The following is a 21,830-nucleotide window of genomic DNA, read 5'->3' as shown; positions in this document are numbered from 1 at the left end:
TCATGTACATAAGATTCCAGGCACAACACATTGTCACGGTCTTTACAAAGCCACATTCCACGCGAGGGCAAAGAAAGTGGTCTTGAGCCAGTATGCAATTATTTTCCTAGATTGTTAATCTGTGCAATCTTATTATAAGGAGTTGAAGTTATTCAATTTACAGTATGAAACATTGTATTAAGGCAAGACCATCAGTGTTGTATGTTGGGAATAGATGGGGTTGACACAAAAATAATCAATTTAGATTTGTTTGAATTGAAAAAATATGAACTGTTATTTTTCCATGTAATGTGAATTTATCGTTAAACTACCTGTGTATTTCACATCCCTAAATGATCCCCATAATGAAACTTGATGCTGTGGTGACCGCTAATGGGATAAACTTAAATGAAAAGGAGCTAAATGCTGATGTAAAATTGCAACATTTTTAATAACTGCAATGACCCCATGAAACTCCTTTAAAAAAAATCTGAATTTTTTTATTAAATGAAGAAGGATCTGATTGACTAATTCTGGTAAAACCGATGATGCTTGCAAAAGGACTAGCGTAATTTTCAGATTCTGAAGCGCACCTTTCTATTAATGCAATTTTAGTCATCAATGAGCCCTTTTAAATGTATTGAACATTTTAAATCTGAAAATATATTAGAATGATGCAAAGGTAAACAATACATGCATTGATCTCCTCCAATATTGTTTTTATTACATGGTTTCATTTTGGGGGGCTTAGAAAGAAGAAAAAGTATTTCCCTTTTGTTTGCACAGAAGAACTTTCATGTTTTTTTTAATCCTAGTCACAGAATTCATAATGGATAATTTGTTTAGAGCCATTATTTTTGCCATTGTTTACCTTCCTTACTGTTTTTTAAGTAGGAGGCAACATTTGCACCTCAGCACATTGCTGTTGATACATAGGAATTTATAACAAGTAGGATGCTGCTTTATTAAAATGGTAGTTTTTTTTTCCCTTTTTGTACTGCAGTCGGCAGTTTAAGATGTCAGTTTGTCAGTTACTGAAATGTGCCATAAAAATGCTCCAACCTCAATAAATCACAATTTATAATGCACTCCCCCAGTTTTTTATTTATGCAAAAATGTCTGCCGTCTTAATAATATGACTTGGCATTATGCTGGTTAAACACCGCAAATGTGATCAGAGGGCTCCCATTCAAAAGTCCGAAATGTGCTCGAAATGTCATTTATGTAAAATAACTTAAGGTATTGACTAATCTTAATATCATCCAACATGTCCAGCTGTCTCCATTAACTATTTTGATAACATTAAATAAGACATGTTTTGATTCACAACAGTCTAAATCGTCTTTTTGACATGTCTCTACTGACGTGTTTTGTTGCTAGAAATATGAGGCTTGCATCTAATTTTTGTTTTGCTGAACTCATTTTTTGAGCGCATTCAGAGACCAATGCAAAGTTATCAGTTTCTCTTTTTTTTTTTTCTTTACAGGTACGGAGTATGTTTGAATAACAAACATTTGACAACATAGGTCAGCCCCAAACTGTAAATTACTGCTGGAACGATTAATCGATTAACTTGAGTAAGTCGATTAGAGAAAAGCTATGAATCAAATTTTGCTGATTCAAGTATCCGTTTAATTAGAGTGGCGTTGTATGCTTTGATTTGAAAGTGTTTGCATTTAGTTTTATCCATTTGGGAGGATACACTGTCCTCCAGTGGCACGAGTGAATATGACATAACTCATTTAACACACCTAAATCAAGCCGCTCCTTGTTAAGACCAACATAAGGTAAGTTTTTGTTTGAGCCAATGGTTTTTTTTTTTCATTTATAATATAGTTTACAGGTATATTTATATATTTTTTATTTATACTTTTTTGTGGGAATAATGATTTTTAAATAGCATTTAAGGTAGCGGACTTTTTTTATGCAAGTTAGCCAATTGTTCTTGTTGTAATTAAATCCTCATTTATTTTTTTTATACCGTTTGAAGCGAAGCTCAGGTATTTTAATTTTTTTTTTTTTTTTTTTAATAAAAGTGGGATTCTGCATAATTTAAAGAAAGACTCGGAAATTTCACTTTGTTTTCGCATTTAAGGGTCTTTTGATAGGGCAATCTTAGCAAGCCTATGTTTAATATCTCTTAAAATGTATTCTGATACGCATGGAATGTTCGTAATCCGATTATTCGAACCAACTAGTTGATAGATGAATGTACTACTAAAAGAATTGGTAGCTGTAGCCCTACTGTAAATACAGTAGTGCATTGATATGCTCATTTAGTTTGCTCCTTTACAACACTTTTAGCTAAAAACACTCGTATAGCAAATGTTTTCACATTGAAATAAACAAATAAATTGCATTGTATTGTATAATCCAGTAATTAGAAATATATTGTAAAAACATTTAAACTTCTTCTTTTTTTTTTTTTTTGCCTCAAGTCAATGGACATTTTGTGGCTCCTTGCGTGCCTTGGTCTGTTGGGGACAGGTAAGATGCAAGTCTATGATCTCAGCCCTTTAATTAACTACAGAAATATTAGTCGTTCTTTGCGGATGATAAAGAATATATGCCTATATATATGGAATGGAGGGATTTTGATGGATATCGAATGGAATAAAAGGAACATTTGCATGTAACATGATAAAACCATAGATTATTTTTTAATGAAAAAAAAACTTTTCTTCTTGGTCATATAGCTTTGACTTGGAGGAGAAGACACCCTAACAGCTTTTATGGCCTCGTTTAACAGAGGCTACACACTGCAATTATGATCATGATGTGGACGTTATCTGACTGGTTTGTGACGTCACCAAGATTCTCTTCACTGCACTTGTTTCCTGGTGAGCAAGCCCTGCAAGTGTTGCCTTTCAAGGTCTGGGAAACGGTCGGAATTAGAAGCAACCAAAGAAGTGCTATTAAAATTATGAATTATTTTTGCCTCTCTTTGATCTGACCGCTCCAAAATTCACGTGATAATAAACACATGAGTCAAACCGACACCTGATATATTTTTTTTGCCAAGGCTGTTTCACGGACGTTACCTCAGTTGAAACGAAAATGTTAGAGGTTGTTTATTACATGCAGCAAAAGTGTCGATATTGACTGTTAAAAGTTTGTAATGTTATTGGCAGTACTAGCAGCACACATTTATCAGTTTTGGCCTGCAATTAATGTGACATCCTGTGGATCCTGTTATCTACTGCAGTGCTTCTCAAAACTTTTTTCAATACCACTTCCATAAATGTTTTACTCTTTACGACAGTACCATAGTCGGCCATGTAAAAACAGGACATAACCTTATTTTTTTATTAATATTATTCTGACTAAATTCATACATAATGTGGTATCCATAGCAAGGGCGTAGGTTTGGTCTCAGCATTGGTAGGGACAGCATAACCTGCATTTACACTTTGTGCTGGGGACGGGACATTGATAAGACCAAACAGATTGGGTGAACTGGGGTCAAGGCCATATTTCTCAAAAATATTAACCTAATTAATTAATAGGCTAAATGATCAATGCAATATAAATCTATTGACTTATTCTAACTTTCATGTGTATTGGTCAGGTGATACATGCTTCAATTCAAACATTTGTTTTCAAAAACTACTAAAGAAACATTTTAAAAACTTCCAAAAAATGTCAGGATTTTATTAGCAAATTTAAATTGCAATATTTGAACATAAATTATTATTAACATACTTACATCCATACTTTTTACCTCGACTATGATTAATGTATGATTATCTGAAAAAAATGTCTGCATAGGCTGGAAATAAAATTATTTTAAATAATATAGAAACAAAAATGCATTTTAAATAAATGCAAGTCATCAGCCAATCAAACGTGCATTTCATGGGGAAAAATGGACAGCCACATTCAGCAAGTGAAAAGTGGTAAATGTCTTAACATAATGAAAATAATTCATTTAATAATGGTACGGTCAATTTCATCCTTACAATATATGGGAAGACCATCTAAATTACCTATATAACTGAAATCATTATATAATGCAAATAAGGTTGCTTTAAAGTTGGTGGGGACAATTTGAGCATCCTGAAAAGTTGGTAGTGTTATGTCCCTATCGTCCCTATGCAAACCTACGCCCTTGACCCATAGTAGGATTCATTGGCCCAATGGCAGCAATGTTTAAGACGCTGGTAAAATGTATACAATATAAACATGTACACTGCATCTTTATAGGGAAAACAAATCAGTTAATATGAATTACAAATAAATTAAATACAAAATCTGATTTCTGTTTCACTATATGAATAAATAATTTTGTTTAAAATGTTTTTATACACTATTTCATTGGGACATAAATTGTCTCACTTTTGACCTTTTTGCTTGGTACTATGAATATTCTATAATAATGTAAAATATGTGTACAGGTTCGTAAACGTTGCGAAATGTCGGCATTTTACAGAAACGCCTTGGTGGATTCCGAGGAGGCTCTGAAGGCATCACTTCCAAACCACATACGCAAGCAGCCTCACACGCCCCCTCCTCCTTCCTTTACCCTGGCTGAAGCCCCGCTATCTTTAGCACCGTCGCGGATTACCCGTGAACCGCGAGTCTGGAAGACAACCTGCTTCGCCGCGACAACCGAAGAGCGCTCTTTAAAACCAGCTACACTGCAACATAAAAACCCACAAAAGATGGGGGAATGACAACAAATTTCCCGTCCGCGGTTCTCCGTTCCCGACAAGACTACCACCAACACCACCTCCACCACCACCGACGATGCTGCCGCTCTCCAGTCCGTGGAGCGAACGTCAACGCCGGGCCTCGACACTGCTCCTGGCCGCGGTCGTGTTCTGCATCGTCCAAGCCGCTGCTAGCTTTCCAGGTAAAACGCAACGCCCGAAACCCCCACAAAAATATATTTTTCAAAATATAACCACTATTCGTCGACGGTGTGTTGATTTTTTTCTTTTTTTTTTTTTCTTCCATTTTTTAAAAAACCAATTTGTCGCGTCAATGTGCGTCATCTGGAGGCATCTTTAATGGACGAGCTCATGGCACCTGTCAGGCAGACAGCTTTGCGTCAAAACGGAGACGTATAGAACACACTGTAACATTAGTCAAAGGAATATTTTCTTGTTTACAAGCCTTTGTGCACTCTGTTGTCGACACAACCGCCTGCTATTTTTCCTTCAAGCAGGTTAAGTGAGCAAATGTGCACTCGGAAAAAGTCATTGACGCGTCATCGTTCCTTTCCTTGTTAGCGTTTCCTCTGTTTACCTTTCTTAATTTCTAACCTTAAGCAAACACAACACAAATATTGTTATATATCCTGATTATCATCAGTGCTTTTCAACCTTAATTGTACCGAGGTTTACGTTTTCCATTAGAAAGAAGGCCACATACCCCACTTTACAAAATTACACAATGGTTTATAATGCAAATTCATGATGTAAGAGCATCAACACCGTGCATTTAAAAGATAAACAACCATTAACCTGTGTGTATAAGCAAGTTTAGGCAGTTTAAATTCAACACAAGCAAACGACCAACATGTGTCTCATCAATTGTATTAGTGTACTAATTGACTGCCATTGACTACGATAGATGGCAACCCTCCCAATTCAAATGGATTTGATATCTTCTAGTGAAAAACCCACATGATTAGATGTCTGTCTTCATCATTGGTGCTGAAAGAGTTAACCACCAAATGAAAATGTCACAAAAACTTTAAACCCCATCTAAAATCTGTGAACATTTGACACTCCCAGTAACAGGTGTTGTAATTAAAGATGTCCCAATCGATCGGGTTCGATCACGTCATTTTCAAAGTATCGGAATCGGCAAAAAAATATCGGACATGCCTTTTTATTTATATATATATATATATATATATTTTTTTTTTTTTTAAATTAAATCGTTTTCTAATTGTATTTAATGTTACAGACAAAATGTCTTACACTCATCCAGAGTCTTTAGTTTTGGCTTAAAGTAGGGCTATCAAATTTATCGCGTTAACGGCGGTTATTAATTTTGAAATATTTAACGCAATCAACGCATGCGCTGCACAACCCACTCACGCAATTGTCGCGTTCAATGTATAATGGCGCCGTTTACCTATATATAGAGCTAAAAGGCAGTATAAAATGAGTAGAGAGAAATTTGGCAGCCTTTGGAGTCTTTTTTTTTTTTATCGGCCAAAGCCTTTCAATCCCTCTCTCAACAATTACAAATATCGTGGGAAGCAGTGTGGGGAAGAAAGGTAGTAGTTGATCTTTTTCTCAACACCCTATGTTATTTCCCAACGCAGAGAAGATATATCAATTGGTGCCACTACGCACAGTCATGGTTGCACTTCCCATCATGCATTTGGGCAGAACAGTTAAATGGCTACAGTATAATTTACTGAAAGCTCAACAAATACACTAGGTGGCAATATTTAGTCACAATATACAAAGTCACATTTATCCTTTAAGAATTACAAGTCTTTCTATCCGTGGATCCCTCTCACAGAAAGAATGTTAATAATGTAAATGCCATCTTGAGGATTTATTGTCATAATAAACAAATACAGTACTTATGTACTGTATGTTGAATGTATATATTCGTCCAAGTTTTATTCATTTTTTTCTTAATGCATTGCCAAAATGTATATATTCGGGAAAAGTATCGGGGATGATTTGAATTGAATCGGGAGCAAAAAAAAAAAAAGCAATCGGATCGGGAAATATCGGGATCGGCAGATACTCAAACTAAAACGATCGGGTTCGGATTGGGAGCAAAAAAACATGATCGGAACTACCCTAGTTGTAATTGCACATACCGTGAGGAGCAGAAGTATTTGCACCCCTTGTGATTTTGCAAGTTCCTTGTCCTTACAAACGTGTAAAATTAAAAATTTCCTTAATAATGTCCTTACAGAGACATAATGTTTAAAAAAATCCGGAATTTACTTTGTGTGAATTTTCAATAATTTATTTGTAATTTACTAGGGTTCATATATATTTGTAACCCTGAGAAAATCATTGTTAATAATTAGTACAGAAGCCTTTGTTTACAATTACAGAGGTCAGATGCTTTCTATAGTTCTTCACCAGTTTTATACATATTGAAACAGGGATTTTGGCTCATTCCTCCACACAAATCTTCACTAGATCTGTCAGGTTTCGGGGCTGTCATTGAGAAACACGAAGTTTCAGCTCCATCCAAAGATTTTCTATTGGATTGAGGTCTGGACACTGGCTAGGCCACTCCAGAACCTTGATATTCTTTTTACGCAGCCACTCCTTGGTCAGCTTGGCTGTGTGCTCCGGAATATTGATATGTTGAAGGATCCAGCCATGACTCATCTTCAAGTCTATGACTGAGGGAAGGAGGTTGTGGCTCAAAATCTGACGATACAATTCACCATTCATTCTCTGCTTTATACAGTACAGTCGTCCTTTGCCGAAAAACATGAGGTTTCCACTCCCATACTTCACAGTGGGGATGGTGTTCATGGGATTGTACTCATCCTTCTTTTTCCTCCACACACGATGAGTAAAGTTTACAACAAAAAGTTGTACTTTGATCTCATCTGACCATGTGACTTTCTCCCATGAGCCCTCTGCATCATTCAGTTGGTCCCTGGCAACCTATGACGAGCCTTCACATGTACTGGCTTCAACAGAGGAACCTTCTGATCCAATGCATGATTTTAAACCATTGCACCATCGTGTTTTACTGACAGTAGCCTTTGAGACTGTGCATCCAGCTCTCCTTATGTCATTGACCAGTTCCTGCCGTGTAGTTCTTGGCTGAGCCCTCACTTTTCTCATCATGAGTAATGCCCCACAAGGGGAGATTTTAAATGGAGCCCCAGTCCGAGGTAGATTATCAGTCATGTTTAGCCTTTTCCATTTTCTAACAATCGCTGCAAAAGTTGATTTCTTCTCACCAAGCTGCTTTCCAAATGTCCCATATCCTTTTCCAGCTTTGTGGAGCTCAACATGTTTTTCTCTTGTGTCTTTCGAAAGCTCTCTGGTCTCGCCCATGGTAGCAGTTGAATTATGACTGACTGTGGGGTGCAAAGATGACAATAATGAGCTCAAACGGGTGGTGGGTTGGTGGTTACTCATTGGGTAAAGGAGGACTTTTTTTAAGGTAGACTGACAACTTTTTGAGTGCCATATTTATAGTTGATTCCCAGGGGTACAAATACTTATAAACCCCAGTAAATTACAAATAAATTATTGAAAAATCATACAATGTAAGTTCCGGATGTTTTTTAGATTATGTCTAGTGGAAATGCATCTATGATTGAAATTTCAGACCTCTACCTTTTTTCTAAGTGGGTGAACTTGCAAAATAACTAGGGATGCAAATACTTCTGCTCCCCACTGTACCTTGGACCCCCGAATACAAAAAAATGTTGTTTTGTTTTTTTCTGCCTTGGTCAACTGATGTGGATGCTGCATGATGTCAAAGTTTGATTCCAGTTGATCATTTTGAGTGATGACAACAGATACAATGGTTCCCTCCTATCGTCCTTTCAGGTTTAAATTTTCTTTTATAATTGCCTGGCAGGCTGCATCAAGTGCTGTTATGGGTCTGTCTATTGCCCACTGCAGTATACTTCTAGTGGGCTGTAACTGATGGTGCAAGGGCTAGATAATCTGTTCCTAACTCTTTCAACACGATAACCATGTGAGAGCAACAGCTGGACTGTCAAACGTCATCTTAAGCACTCCAGCTGCTCCCTCCCTGCACAGAAAGAACACGTTTTTATCAATGTGAACGGGCACTTATGTATTAATCCAAACACATCCATGCCTACTGGAGGATTATGATGCAGATTTTTTTTTTGTTTTAAACACGTTGCTAATAATTTATTTCAGTTGGTGTTTTGGTGCTCTGGTTATGTTAGGTTATGTGGAAATTCAGTGATGAGATGAGCAGATGAGCGCCCTTTTCATATGAAACAAGCAATTGTGAAATGCAGTTAAATTCCTGTCAGGGGGGCTGAGTCGCAAATGATGACGTGTCATCATGACTAAATGTACTGAACTAAAAACAGTACAAGCTTGGGACTAAAAAACAATGTGTTCCACAATGTTGATCCACGTTCGTATAGACGAGACTTGGAAACTATTTTTCACGTTGGAAATAACAAATTAGTTTACAGTAAACCCCTGCCTAGTTATTGAAGTATTCACAAATTTACTTACATTTAAGGGAAGGGATCAAGAGTAAAAATCTAATAATTGGTACACATGGCTCAACACTCAAAAGGGAAAGTATCATGAGAGAAAAACATTCCATTGTGTATTCTATTGTGTTTGTCAATGGTGTGTTATTTACACTTGACTGTAACAACACGGACAACGAATAATCAACAGGGTATCAACTAAGGCTGTCGCGATATGCAATAAGTCAAATTATCGCACGGTAAATGAGGGCGGTAATTTTCCGGGCTGTGATTTACATACATTTGTGTGTGCGTGTGCTGCGTGCACTCAGCACACGTGCATGTTGATTACATATGAGACTCCAGTAGCTTTCACAGATGTTTATTGGCCATCAAATTGCCGTGGAATTAAAGTTCAGACATACAAAATAAGGAAACACTTCAACATTAAACATTGTAAAGCGTTAGCATTGCTACATTGAGGCTAACGGAAAAAAGACAATGTACTAACCACTTTAGTCTGCTATAAAACATTAACAGTCTTCTCCACAACGCAAAATTGATAAAATGATGTAATTAATGTTAATAATTTGGCTTCAAATTTGTTGCATGCGCACTTTGCAGATTAAGATGACAGTCATTTTGGATCAAATTAACACTTTTAATGGGCTCTAATTGGCAGACAACAAAAATGACAGTGGGTTTTTCACCTATTTGGGTTTTTCACCTATTTCATTTTTTGCACCGAACTAGCTTTAAAATGACTCGGTATGCAGTTTTTTTTTTTAATTTATTTTTTTTAACATTCATAAATTTTAACATAATTTGTTTTTTAATTAAAGCAGAAATGTGAACTAAGGTGGGCCAACCATGTTTTTGAATAATATCAATGGCTAAACAATTATAAGCATATTTTCATTTTTTTTTTTTTTTTTTTTTTTAACGCAACCCTTCCAGATTCTTTGTTTAACCCATGGCAAAGCTCTTGACAACGAAAATGCTTTTCTTCAGCAATCTTCGGAAATTACATCACACCGGGAAGTGCGAGGGAAGTCCGCCGTGGAACAGTATTGTTTGTTGCATTGCTTCTCGGTAAGATCCCACTGCGGTGTGTGGCGATGTTTTGTTCTCACTCAAACGAAAAGTTGTATGAGTGGCCAAAGGATAGCAGGGCACGTAAATGGACATCTTTCGTTCGCACGAAGCGAATGAATTTCACGCCATCATCGAGTAGTGTTCTCTGCTGCAAACACTTCGAAGATGCCTGCTTCCTTAACCGGTCTGCTTATGATCAAGGATTTGCCAAAAAGTAAGTGTGATTTTTCGATAGATGATTGATGACTTTGTCAAAGCAGCGCTGCCAACTGTTTGTGGAATGAACAGTATAAGCTGGCGACGTTAGCCGAAAGTTAACTCGTGGCAATCCCCGATCATAGTTGTTGTTGCGTTCGCTAGGTTAAGCGTGTTTAAATTGTGCGTCATCTACGATTTTGTCCGAAAGGGTTAATCCACTGTTAATCGGGAAAGGGGTGTGAATGTGCATATAAGCGGGTCGGCGTCGCGATAATTCACGGTCACGTTGCCGTAAGAGACACATACCGCCGGTGAGTTTGTGCACATTTATTTGTATTTGTATTATGTATTTCCACCTTCATGCTTCAAGCATTACATTGCATTTGTACGGTTCGACGTTTCTTTCACGGTGATCGCTTAATGGCCTTCTAGTTTGTGTTTTATGTACGAGAGCCGCTGACAGGTGACAACAACAAGCGTGTTGGTTTTAATGTCTGGCAGCGAATCAGCGAGCGCGCAGGTCACACAGTGAATCATGGGAAATGTAGTCTCGGGACAACACTGAAGTTGTGCTTTGTAATCTGTTCGCTTGTGTAAAAAAACTACATTTCCTCACGCCATTAGACGCCACTTCCTGCCGAGAGCTCCAAGCTCTGCTCTTACTGTTAGCTTCATGTGTTAATAAAGAAACAAAGTTGTGTTCGTACTGTTAGCTCCATGTGTTAATAAAGAAACAAAGTTGTCAGCACGTCCTGTGTTCGATACATTTGTAAACAAAAAGCTCATGACAAGACACTATGCACGATCCGTTTAAGAGACGCTGGAGTAGTAGGAGGCGAGGAGGAGATCAGCGAGAAGCAAAACTTCGCGGTCAAATGTGGCGGCAGTCCGCTATTATTTTGTTTTCTTATTGTTGCCACAATAAAGTGGAGAAAGCCATCAACGACTCATCTCTTTCCTCCCAACGTTTTTATATTATTATTTTATATGCACGAGAGCTGCCGGATCTGCCAAAATAAACATGAAGTCTGATTATTATTTTTTTAACAATGTCATCAGATAGACAAAAACATAGAATTATGTGCAAATGCCTGCATCTTCAAATCATGAAAATAATAACCGACTATATCTTTCCAATCTTGTAATCTCGATGGGTCTTGTATCCATTCCATGTCAGGTAGTCTAGGCACATTGTTTGCATCCTGATTAGCGTCTGGCTAATACATGTTAGGTCCAACATAAAATTCCAACCTCCTCTTCTTTCTCCAACTCTTCAAAAACTTGGATCTCCTCCCTTGCGCTCGATCTATCGCTTATATCGCTGTTTGAATCATTGTTTGAAGGGCTTTGTATGACGCCCGTATGTATGGAGCTGCCATCGCTGTTCCCAGTGTGACGTATCACTTCCGGGTTCGTGCCCTTTCAGGCTCAATCTTCGGAAAAGCGATTATTTTGTCAAATATACAACATATAAATTATTTTTTCATGCTTTATTTGTTGGACAATGTTTAATTACTTTAATTGTGACCCTATTTGGCATGTTATGAAATTACTTCACATTTCTGCTTTAAGAAGAACAATTTATTGCATTTCAATAGGTGATTATTAGGCTGTATTGTCACTATATTCGTGGGTGAATGGGTTAAAGAAAAAAGCTGACAATTATTAGGATGTATTGTCACTATATTCGTGGTTGAATAGGTTAAAAAAAACACAGACAATAATATCGCATGTCGTAATTATGAGACAATATATCGCCTACTAAAATTTGTTATTGCGACAGGCCTAGTATCAACACCATGCATTCTGAAGATAAACAATCTAGAATCCATGGTACATAAACAATAGTATTTAGTAAAATAAAACTATCATGACATCACACAAGAATAAACAATTTTATGCATGGAATTTTGTATTTTGTATAAACAATATGTAAGTAATAGGGCTATCAAAATTATCGCGTTAACGCGCGGTAATTAATTTTTTTCATGAATCACGTTAAAATATTTGACGCAATTAACGCACATGTCCCGCTCAGACAGTATTCTGCCTTTTGGTAAGTTTTACAGCGAGGCTTTTTGTGCTGTCTAACAGCGAACTCTTGTGGTCGCTTTGCGACATGGTTTATTGTGTTCTTGCCAGTTCAATATGGCTGCACGACGTCTCGGGCTGACGCCTACGTTGTAATGTTGTGCTTATATGATCCTTGGACAAGATTTGTCCGTAAGTATGGTTGTTGTAAAGAATGTACATATTATATTAGTAAGCGAAATGTTATATTTTTTGTATGAGACGCTTTTTGTTTATGTTTAGTGAACCTGTATAGCGTGCTAAGCTAACGTTGTTGCTAATGCAATGCTTGTGTACTTTTTTTTGTAGTTTTACGACGGTCTAAAGAGGACAATGGTTTGAGGCATTTTATTAATAAATCAGATGAAAAAGGAAGAAGTCTGATTATTAAGGCGTCGTTCACTCGCTGTCTAGCTTTGGAAAAAGTAGACGCTTTGGAGTGAGGACAGCATAGACAGATTTAAATGACAGTAGAGTGAAATGCCCACTACATTCCTTATGTACCGTATGTTGAATGTATATATCCATCTTGTGTCTTATCTTTCCATTCCAACAATTTATTTTACAGAATATATATATAATTTACAGAAAAATATGGCATATTTTATAGATGGTTTGAATTGCGATTAATTACGCTTAATTAATTTTTAAGCTGTAATTAACTCGATTAAAAATTTTAATCGTTTGACAGCCCTAGTAAGTAAACTTCATTCACATTCACACACAAATTAATGTTGGGGAATAGAGGGAAATTTAACAGGAAGAACAGCCCCACAAAATTGTACAAACTAGCTGAGACTAATTAGTTGTGTTTTATTTATGATGGTTATTTGCAAACTCCGAATTCCTCTGGAAATAAACATTTATGGTGTTTAGTGTGTCTACACAGGCACCTAGGAATTGTTCTGCTGAAGTGTTTTTTTTTTTTCTCTCTCATCCTATGCCCCGTGGCAGAATTAGTCATCTACGCTTTAGTGATGAATGGAAGGAGCACAGTCAGGTGGAAAGCCTTTTACGGATTCCCGCTCAGGGACATAAAGACCACTGAGTCGATTGCTTGATCCAAATGATTCAAGTCTTTTGCATTTATGGAGATTCAATGTGCTACGTGAACTGTGCCTTTATACCAAGTGTGCACTGCGGAGACCCCAAAAATATTCTAAATCATTAGCCAACTAGTATCTAATTGCTAGTTAATGATATGAGTCAGAATGTCCCTCTAGTACAGGGGTCGGGAACGTATGGCTCGCGTGCCAGATATGGCTCTTTTGACGGCTGCATCTGGCTCGCAGACAAATCTTCAATTATTTAAATAAAAAATTTTAAAAAATTCGTTAGGACCTCGGGAAAAACCTGGCAGGCGTAAGTGCCACATGGGAAGCGTTAAAAAGACCAACCAGTAAGGGGCGCTCACATTTTTCTATTAGCAAGCCAGTGATCACATTCAGGACAGGTGCGGCAGTGGAGAACGTCTGAAAAGTCTGATGATGCTTGTGGCAGTTGGTTAAAATAATAGCTATGCATCTGTAGCGTGGCGCAGACAGAGATTAAATGCTTCAGTCTGTTGCTACACATTTAATTTTGTTTATTTTCATTTTTCTTGTACAGCTGAAAAAAGTAAAAAAACAACGTCTGTCTCGCATTGCTGCACACAGCTTTAAACTATATTCAATTAATTTAATGTTGTGAATCAACCGTTAAAGTGGTTAAAATTGCTCCCGTTATTCCATAATTTCCCTTTTGTCTACTTTCGAAATGTGAAAGTTTTAAAACTATTTTAAAGATAGGTTCAAGTCAATATTTTACCGATTTAGGAGTATTTTAGATAAAAAGTTAATTAGATTTGCTTGGAAGGTTCGCTACAACAGCCTTGGAGGGAAGTGTACTGCTTTAAGATGGCGGCCATTTACTAACGCCCGCATCTAGCTTTTTGTAGATGTGCTGCTAACGCTACCGAATCTATAATATATCTAGTCCTATATAAATGATATCTACCGTAACATTATGTGGATGTATTTTGTAGCAGCTTTTCGGCAGCAGTCAGGTATGTTGTTGTGTTTTTTTATCTCGTGGCATGAGTTGAGCTAGAGCCATGAGTTGGGCATTGGCATTACCCGAGGGGCTGGGTAATGAGAAGCATGATGTTTAGCTACTCTCGCTCCGTTCCTCATTCCGAAGACCGCGCGGCACGCTGGGTGTGTTGTACTTCCGCTTTACTTGGCAATTTCAAAATCGGAATTTGGATGTTTCTGAATCGCTCTTGAATCTTCCACGGCCGAATCGCGAATAATCTAAGAATCGGAAATTTTGCACACCTCTTGTATTTATACATGTTATTTAAAAGAATTCAGAGACGTATTGTACTTTAAAAGTTTTAAAATTACATAAAATGCACATATTACTTGTATTTTTAGTTTTCAATATATTGTATGGCTCTCACAGAATTACATATAAAAATATGTGGTGTTCATGGCTCTCAGCCAAAAAGGTTCCCTACCCCTGCTCTAGTAGTTACACTTTCTATTTGGATTAATAATGAGGGTTAATTTAAAAAGTGTTACAATTCTGTGCTTGCATACTGTATTGGACAGTTGTTGGTTTAAACTACTTTAAGTCTAGTCGGGACTAGTCAGAAAATCTGCAGTGAAATTTCAGTCAGGGTGTGGGTGTTAGTTTCAGAACAGATGGAAGATTCCCTTATGTCATGCACCATGAAATGCCACTTTGAGTTGGAATGATAAACTGGGCAGTGGACCAGCAATGCTCAGAAATCCACTTAGCGTTTGGAAAAATCTTTATCTTCAGGGCGTTACTTACTGTATTGCCCTCTGGAGACAAACCGATTTATTTTTAGATACGATGTTTTTTTTGTGCTTATTGTTTTCACACTGACTGTACATGTAGTTTATAAGGGATCGGTGACTGATCAGTCATCATTGCAAGGGCCTTGCTGGCAACCGCTACACTGAAAAACCAACCAGGCAGGAAACACTCATCAATATGATTGATCTGCTTCATTGTGCTCTTTGTTGTAATGACTTGGATGTCTAAAAACAGACAAACTAGGTGGGTGAACCACAGCTTCTCTTAATCCCGTCTTTCAAATTGCTTCCCACTTTTCTTCCTCACCTTATACACATCAAACTGTACTGGCCATGAGAAACTCACTGTGTCAGTGGTGTCAACGAAAGCAGCAAGCATGAGGTGGTTTCATTTTTAACTGACAATTGATAAACATGAAGTCAGTTGGGCATTTTACTATGACGGCATGATCGAAGACCATGAAAAATGAATGAATGTTGAACTTTTCTAAAATAGGAAAAAAAGCATGTCTGTCTGTCTAGCATTTTGTCATGTAACTTTTTAATTACTTCCCGCCAACCATTGCGGCGATTGTTTTTATGAATTATGAACGATTTTGGCTTTATGACGCCTGTGTCTCGTGTTTTTTTTTTTTTTTTTAATGTTGACTTTTGTTTTGTAATGCATGATTTTATTATGTAGCAGGAACTGTAGAACAGGAAGCGAAGGCATTTACAGACGCGCCCGCCCACCCCGCACACACAGAGTAGCCGAGTGACAGAGGTGACAGCCTGTGTGCACATTTGTTGCTTGTGAAGCATCCAGAGGCGATGGCTGTATATAACCCCTTTTGTTCTGTTTATTGTGCGTTTTCAATTGTGGTCGAATACTTGGAGCGAGTTTATGTGATTGCTTTTGATGATGTGCGGACGCAAAGTGATACATGCTAATCGTTTGTTATTGCTGCATCAGCAGCTACTTGTAAATGCAAATTTGGTTTGTAGTTATTGAAGATTAGACTGATTTAATTTCATTTTATTTAATTTCATTCTGCAAGTGTTGATGTCATGAGCAGCTGAATAATGTCAGCAAACCACACGGAGGTCTTACATCGTCATTTTGGAGCTTAGCTCACTGTCTAGCTAGGATTTAGCTCCGACGTCTTGGCGAGGACGGTACGATGACATATAATACATGTTTTTGGAATTTTTTTTTTTTTTTTTTTAATTTGGATGGTGTTTTGAGGTATTTAATGGGTTAATTTCGATATACTTGGAAATCCTGGTTACATTGCCAGGCAGGAAAGGAACTCGTTCGTAAACCGGGGACCACCTGTAGAATGTTTATTGTCACAACAAGTGAAGTCAGTCTACATATTCACTTGTTTGCTGAAGTAATATACAGTATATTACGCAGTGACATACATTTTTTTTTACCTCAAAGTGAAGTATAAGCACCCCAGGTGGTACACAGGCACCATTTAGTAGTGTGGAAAGGACTCACTGAATTAAATGTTGAAACCATGTGGTTTCATCTTTTTGATCTCGTACTGTAAATAGTACTATACTATTATACTGTACAATTACACTTCAGTTTATATTTTCAATGAAATAAAATTGCACTTATTCTTTTAGAACTTGTAATGGAAACAATTGAACCACGCAAGACCTTAACAATGCTTTGACTAAAAAAAAAAATTTAATCTGTTGCGTCAGGAATTATTGGGTTGCTGATGCTGAAAGAGTTAATTTTGTGCTGTTTTCCAACTTTTAAAAGTGGTCACCATCATAAACCAGGGATGGCCTTTAGTGAATTCAATTGTTGCAGTCTTCAGATATAAAAAATCATTAGATCAATCTTAGTAATCTGTTAATCATCAATTGTACCACTTTATCGAAAGACTTTTGGTACTACTGGCAAAAATATCACATTGATATTGACTCATGAGATTTCTACCCCTGCTCGTGAGGGGTGGCAAGCGAATTAATCAGCTTGTTGCATCATCTGGTCGTTGTTGTGAAAATAGAATAGAATGAATCAAGGCCACCTACATTCTGTCATTGTGTAAGCCTTTTGTTCTGTCTGCTGGGGTGGATGGAGAGTTGGAAGGTGGCGGTCGTGGGGTGGTTGCTCCTGCTGTTGCTGCTGCTTTGCTTCATGCTAATGATAATGGCACAGTAATTATACCTTCCGTAATGGTTATGCTTGTGTGACATAATACGTGGTATAACAGTGTTGGAACATGTAACAGCAAATTATTTACTTAAAGAGGAATGTTGAGGAACAATTCCAATATTTCGAACTGTTTCATGCATAAGATGTTTGCAAGTGAAATCGTTCTGCAAACAGTAGGTTTTAAAATAGATCATGGTGTGACTTATTATACAAGTACCTACCATCTTCATTCTTCCTTCACACGCACTAACATCGGGAGCCCCAAAAACCTGGGCGAGATCATCTCTATGGTCACATCTTGAAGTGGCCACTTCCTGATTCTTAACTGAGATGCACTAAGCATACAGTATAAAAACTAAGCCGTATTTAAAGCTGGACACATTTGCATTCAGTCAATACTTAATTGCCAATTAAAATGTATTTAGGAGAGTTTGATAGCATAAATTATCTAACATTATATAAGCATATGTAAAGTTTTCCTATTTTCCACTAAGTGTACATGCATTGCGTAAGATTCCATGAAGCAGATTAGCATGGGAAAGTAGCTGCTACGCAGCACCCGTGCACCAAATGTGATAAGACACACACTTTCCACGAAAGTTGACACATTTACTGAAGCCATTTCTGAGACAGGATGCTTTATAGGTCAATTAGGCAACATTTTCCACTGTGTGGTTGAAAATCTGTGAGGTAGCTTATGTTAAATGTACAGAGGTTCAGTAATTATATATATATATATATATATATATATATATATCAGAGGTTGCGCTAGACATTTTCATTGTCTGTCATTTTGACTGACAGGGTCATAAAAATCCGGTCATAATCTATTTTTACCCGTCACTTAAATTTTTAAAATGATAATGATAACATATTCAATAGTATTTAGTTTTCATTCATTTTTAATTAATATTGTAACGCTTGCTTGGCGGCGAAAAATTAGACACGGAAGTCGTGGTATTTTTCTCCCTCTTTTTACTCTGCTTACCGCCAACACCACCAACAAAACAACAACTCCGCCCCCAAAGAAAAAGAGGCAACTATATAGACCCCTATCACCAACGTCACACAATGATCTTAATTGTGGTTGTCAGCCCAAAATCTTCTAAATATATATTAAATGCATCTTACCAGATATAAAATGACTACTACATAGTCTGTGGTGATCGTTTGGTGCCCAGATTTCTTGTCGAATTACAGCAGTCCATCTCGCTCTCCTCTTTGGGTCTCTCAGAATACGGTAGAACTTCAAGTCGCTCCGTCTATCTTCTCTGTTACTGCAACCAACCGCCACACACGCATTCACCATTTTGATTATTAATGTTAACGAGCAGAAAAACACGCCGTAATAGGAGACATGTACGTAGCGGTAATATGTAAACACGACGAGCTGACACACAATATGGCGGCTCCAGTCAGGGGGGCGGAGTTGTGATGTCATGTGATTGGGGTCTATACACAGGCGGCAATCTAGTCCACCAATTGGATGACGCGCTGGCACACCGGGTGCACCAATAAGAACCTCGCGTTGATGTGTCAATCACGGTGCCGCCGCCAGACCCCGGTGACGCTACAATATTCTGACAGAATAGCCAATGACGTCATGCATTAAGAGAGACAATAGCTAATTAATATGCTCACTCGCCACCCTGTGGTCTGGGGTGTGAATTGCAACCTGTCAAAATGACGGACGGACTTCAGTTTTTTCCGTCACCGTTTTAAAAAACCGGTCAACGACGGAAAATATTCAGTTAACGCGACGCCTGATATATATATGTATATGTGTGTGTGTATATATACAGTACTGTGCAAAGGTTTTGGGCAGGACACCTGCCTTAAACTTTTGCACAGTACTGTATATTTTTATTATATTATTTATATATACAGGATATACTGTATGTATATATTTTCCCCAAGTGGAAGCTTCCATGATCCTAATAAATTTAATAATTAAAAAAATATATATATACAGTACTGTGCAAAAGTTTTAGGCAGGTGTCCTGCCTAAAACTTTTGCACAGTACTGTATATATATATATGTGTGTGTGTGGGTATACTAGTATATACAATGTGTGCATATACAATATGAAGAAATTTATGAGCCATTCATTGAAAGATAAGTTGTTGCCTGTTCATTGTGCATTTGACAAACTTTCCAAAACTACAAAGATATTTAAAATCCCGTTGGAAAGACATAGCATTTTTTCTGTCCTTCATATTTAAAAGTCTTCGTGATAATACAATATGTGAAAATGGCCTAAGATGTACAGTGTTGTTAATCTTATTAGGGCTGCAGCTATCGAATATTTTGGTAATCGAGTAATTAACTGAAAATTCTATCGATTAATCGAGTAATCGGATTAAAAAAAAAAAAAAATTCTTGGTAAAGAGCAATTATAAATATACATGAGAAAGAAAGACATTTAATCCAATATTAAACCATTTTCAGTCAATCAATGTCTTTATTTTCGATGTACATTGTTGAAAAGAGCCAACAATTATATCTCAGATGTGACTAGAAAAAATAATTCACTGCTTTCACTCCAAAAACTTCTAGATCTTATTAAAGAAAAAACAAAAAAAACATATTTCTTACCTAAAAATGTACCTACGCTTGATAACACACATCACTTGAAAGCTATGTGTTTTTCCCACGAGTTTCAATTGAATTTCCATTTGTGTCAAGCTATTTTTAAGTTCTAGTTAAGTTTTAAGTTAGTCTAAACTGTAAGTACTGATTGAATTTTGAGTTTTTGCAGTGTTCAAAATAAATGTATGATACCTGCTGTATTGGAGGAGCACATTAGGGACCAGTGTTTTATTCAGCAATGACTACTGAGCTAAAACTGACAGTTAGCTTTATTATGTTTTAATTTTACACCCTCACCCTCTTCCGGGCAAAACAGGATGCTTAGAGCTGGCAAAATTAAATGATTCCTCGAGGTGAATAAAATTACTCTGATCAGTTTTTAAACTCGAGTTGCTCGAGTATTCGTTTCAGCTCTAAATCTTACTTTTAAAAAGTAATTAATTACAGTTACAAATCACTTCACCCAAAAAGTAATTGCATTAGTAACTCAGTTACTTTGCCAAGTAACTAATTACTCGGGTAACGTGATAATTTTCATGTTTTTTTTTTTTCTCAAAAAAAAAAAAAAAAAAAAAAAAAAAAAAAAAACAGGTCACACAATGTGAAGTTTAAAGGGTTTTTGGGACAACTGGCCCTAGCCCAATTCTTTAGCCTAAATTTATCTAGACACAAGGATATTGCGGATATTGCAATAACTAGATAGTAACCTTTGCTATGTGTGGAAGTCATTTAATGTTGTGAATCAATCGTTAAAGTTGTTAAAATTGCTCCCGTTATTGCATCCCTTCTGTCTATTTTCGACATGTGTAAGTTTTAAAACTGTTTCATCATATAAAGATAGATTTAATTTATGTTTTGCCGATTTACGAGTATTTTAGATAAAAAGTTTCTTAGGTTCGCTTGGAAGGTTCTCTACAACAGAGCCTTCCTGAGAAGTCTACTGCTTTAAGATGGCGGTTGTTTACTAACGCATCTAGTTCTTTATTATACATGTTGCTAATACCGCCGTGTCTGTCATTTGCATCGAGTTCTGTATACAGTATATGTGATATCTACCGAAGCATCATGTGGGCGTAGTTTGTAGGCTGTCGGCTACAGTCAGGTATTACTGGAGCCACCTAGCATAGTAGCATCGCGTTTGCAACGGCGTCACAGTCCCTTGCCTCCTCCCCACTCCCGCTCTGCTCTCTTGTCTCCGTGAGTCTATCTTTTTCAGACTTTTCTCGCGTCAGTCAACCAACATCGTAATGCATAGTAACGCACACCTTTCCCGCCTCAGTAATGGTAACGGCGTTGCCAAGATGAGATAATTAATTAATTAGATTACTCACTACTGAAGAAAATAACGCCGTTAGTAACGCCGTTATATTCTAACGCCGTTATTAACAACAGTGAAGATGTATGATATGAAGGAAATGTTTGCTTGTGTTTTAAAAGTCCCAAACATCCATCCTTTATTCATATTACTTGTAAACAGGGTTTTGACCCTTATTTTGAGGATTTCGATCGTCATTCGTGGTTTATTGCATTTAGCAGCTGATTTAAAAGCTTTTCAAGCAGGCAACTTTGATACAAACCTTGAAGTGAAAGTTATTCATTTAGGAGATTATTCATAAATCATTGAGAAAATGTCAACAACGATTTTTGGCAAAATATATATTGCCACTATTGAACTACTAGTATATTAGATTTTTCATGAATCAGTGTCCATGTACTAAAGCTACAAATTGTAGAATTGTAATTTTAGTATTGCTGTGTTTGACAAGGTCTCTAATTCACTGTCACATA

General features: G+C 37.0%; 1 protein-coding gene across 2 annotated transcripts in view; it reads left to right on the top strand.

The window, feature by feature from the left end:
- The first annotated feature begins 4,462 nt into the window (after positions 1-4,462).
- The window catches only part of npdc1a (neural proliferation, differentiation and control, 1a), a 62,280-nt gene continuing 44,912 nt past the window's right edge, over positions 4,463-21,830 (top strand). The window contains exon 1 of one of the 2 annotated variants that reach the window (XM_057818933.1): positions 4,463-4,831. In XM_057818933.1, the coding sequence (XP_057674916.1) occupies positions 4,726-4,831 (106 nt within the window). In that variant the 5' untranslated portion in view covers positions 4,463-4,725. The remainder of the gene's footprint in view (positions 4,832-21,830) is intronic. The other variant, XM_057818932.1, reaches the window with a different exon arrangement.

The sequence above is a fragment of the Corythoichthys intestinalis genome, chromosome 17 (genome assembly GCF_030265065.1).
Source record: "Corythoichthys intestinalis isolate RoL2023-P3 chromosome 17, ASM3026506v1, whole genome shotgun sequence".
Lineage (NCBI taxonomy): Eukaryota > Metazoa > Chordata > Actinopteri > Syngnathiformes > Syngnathidae > Corythoichthys > Corythoichthys intestinalis.
The sequence above is the reverse complement of the archived record's forward strand: the minus strand, read 5'-3'. Positions and strand labels throughout refer to the sequence as shown.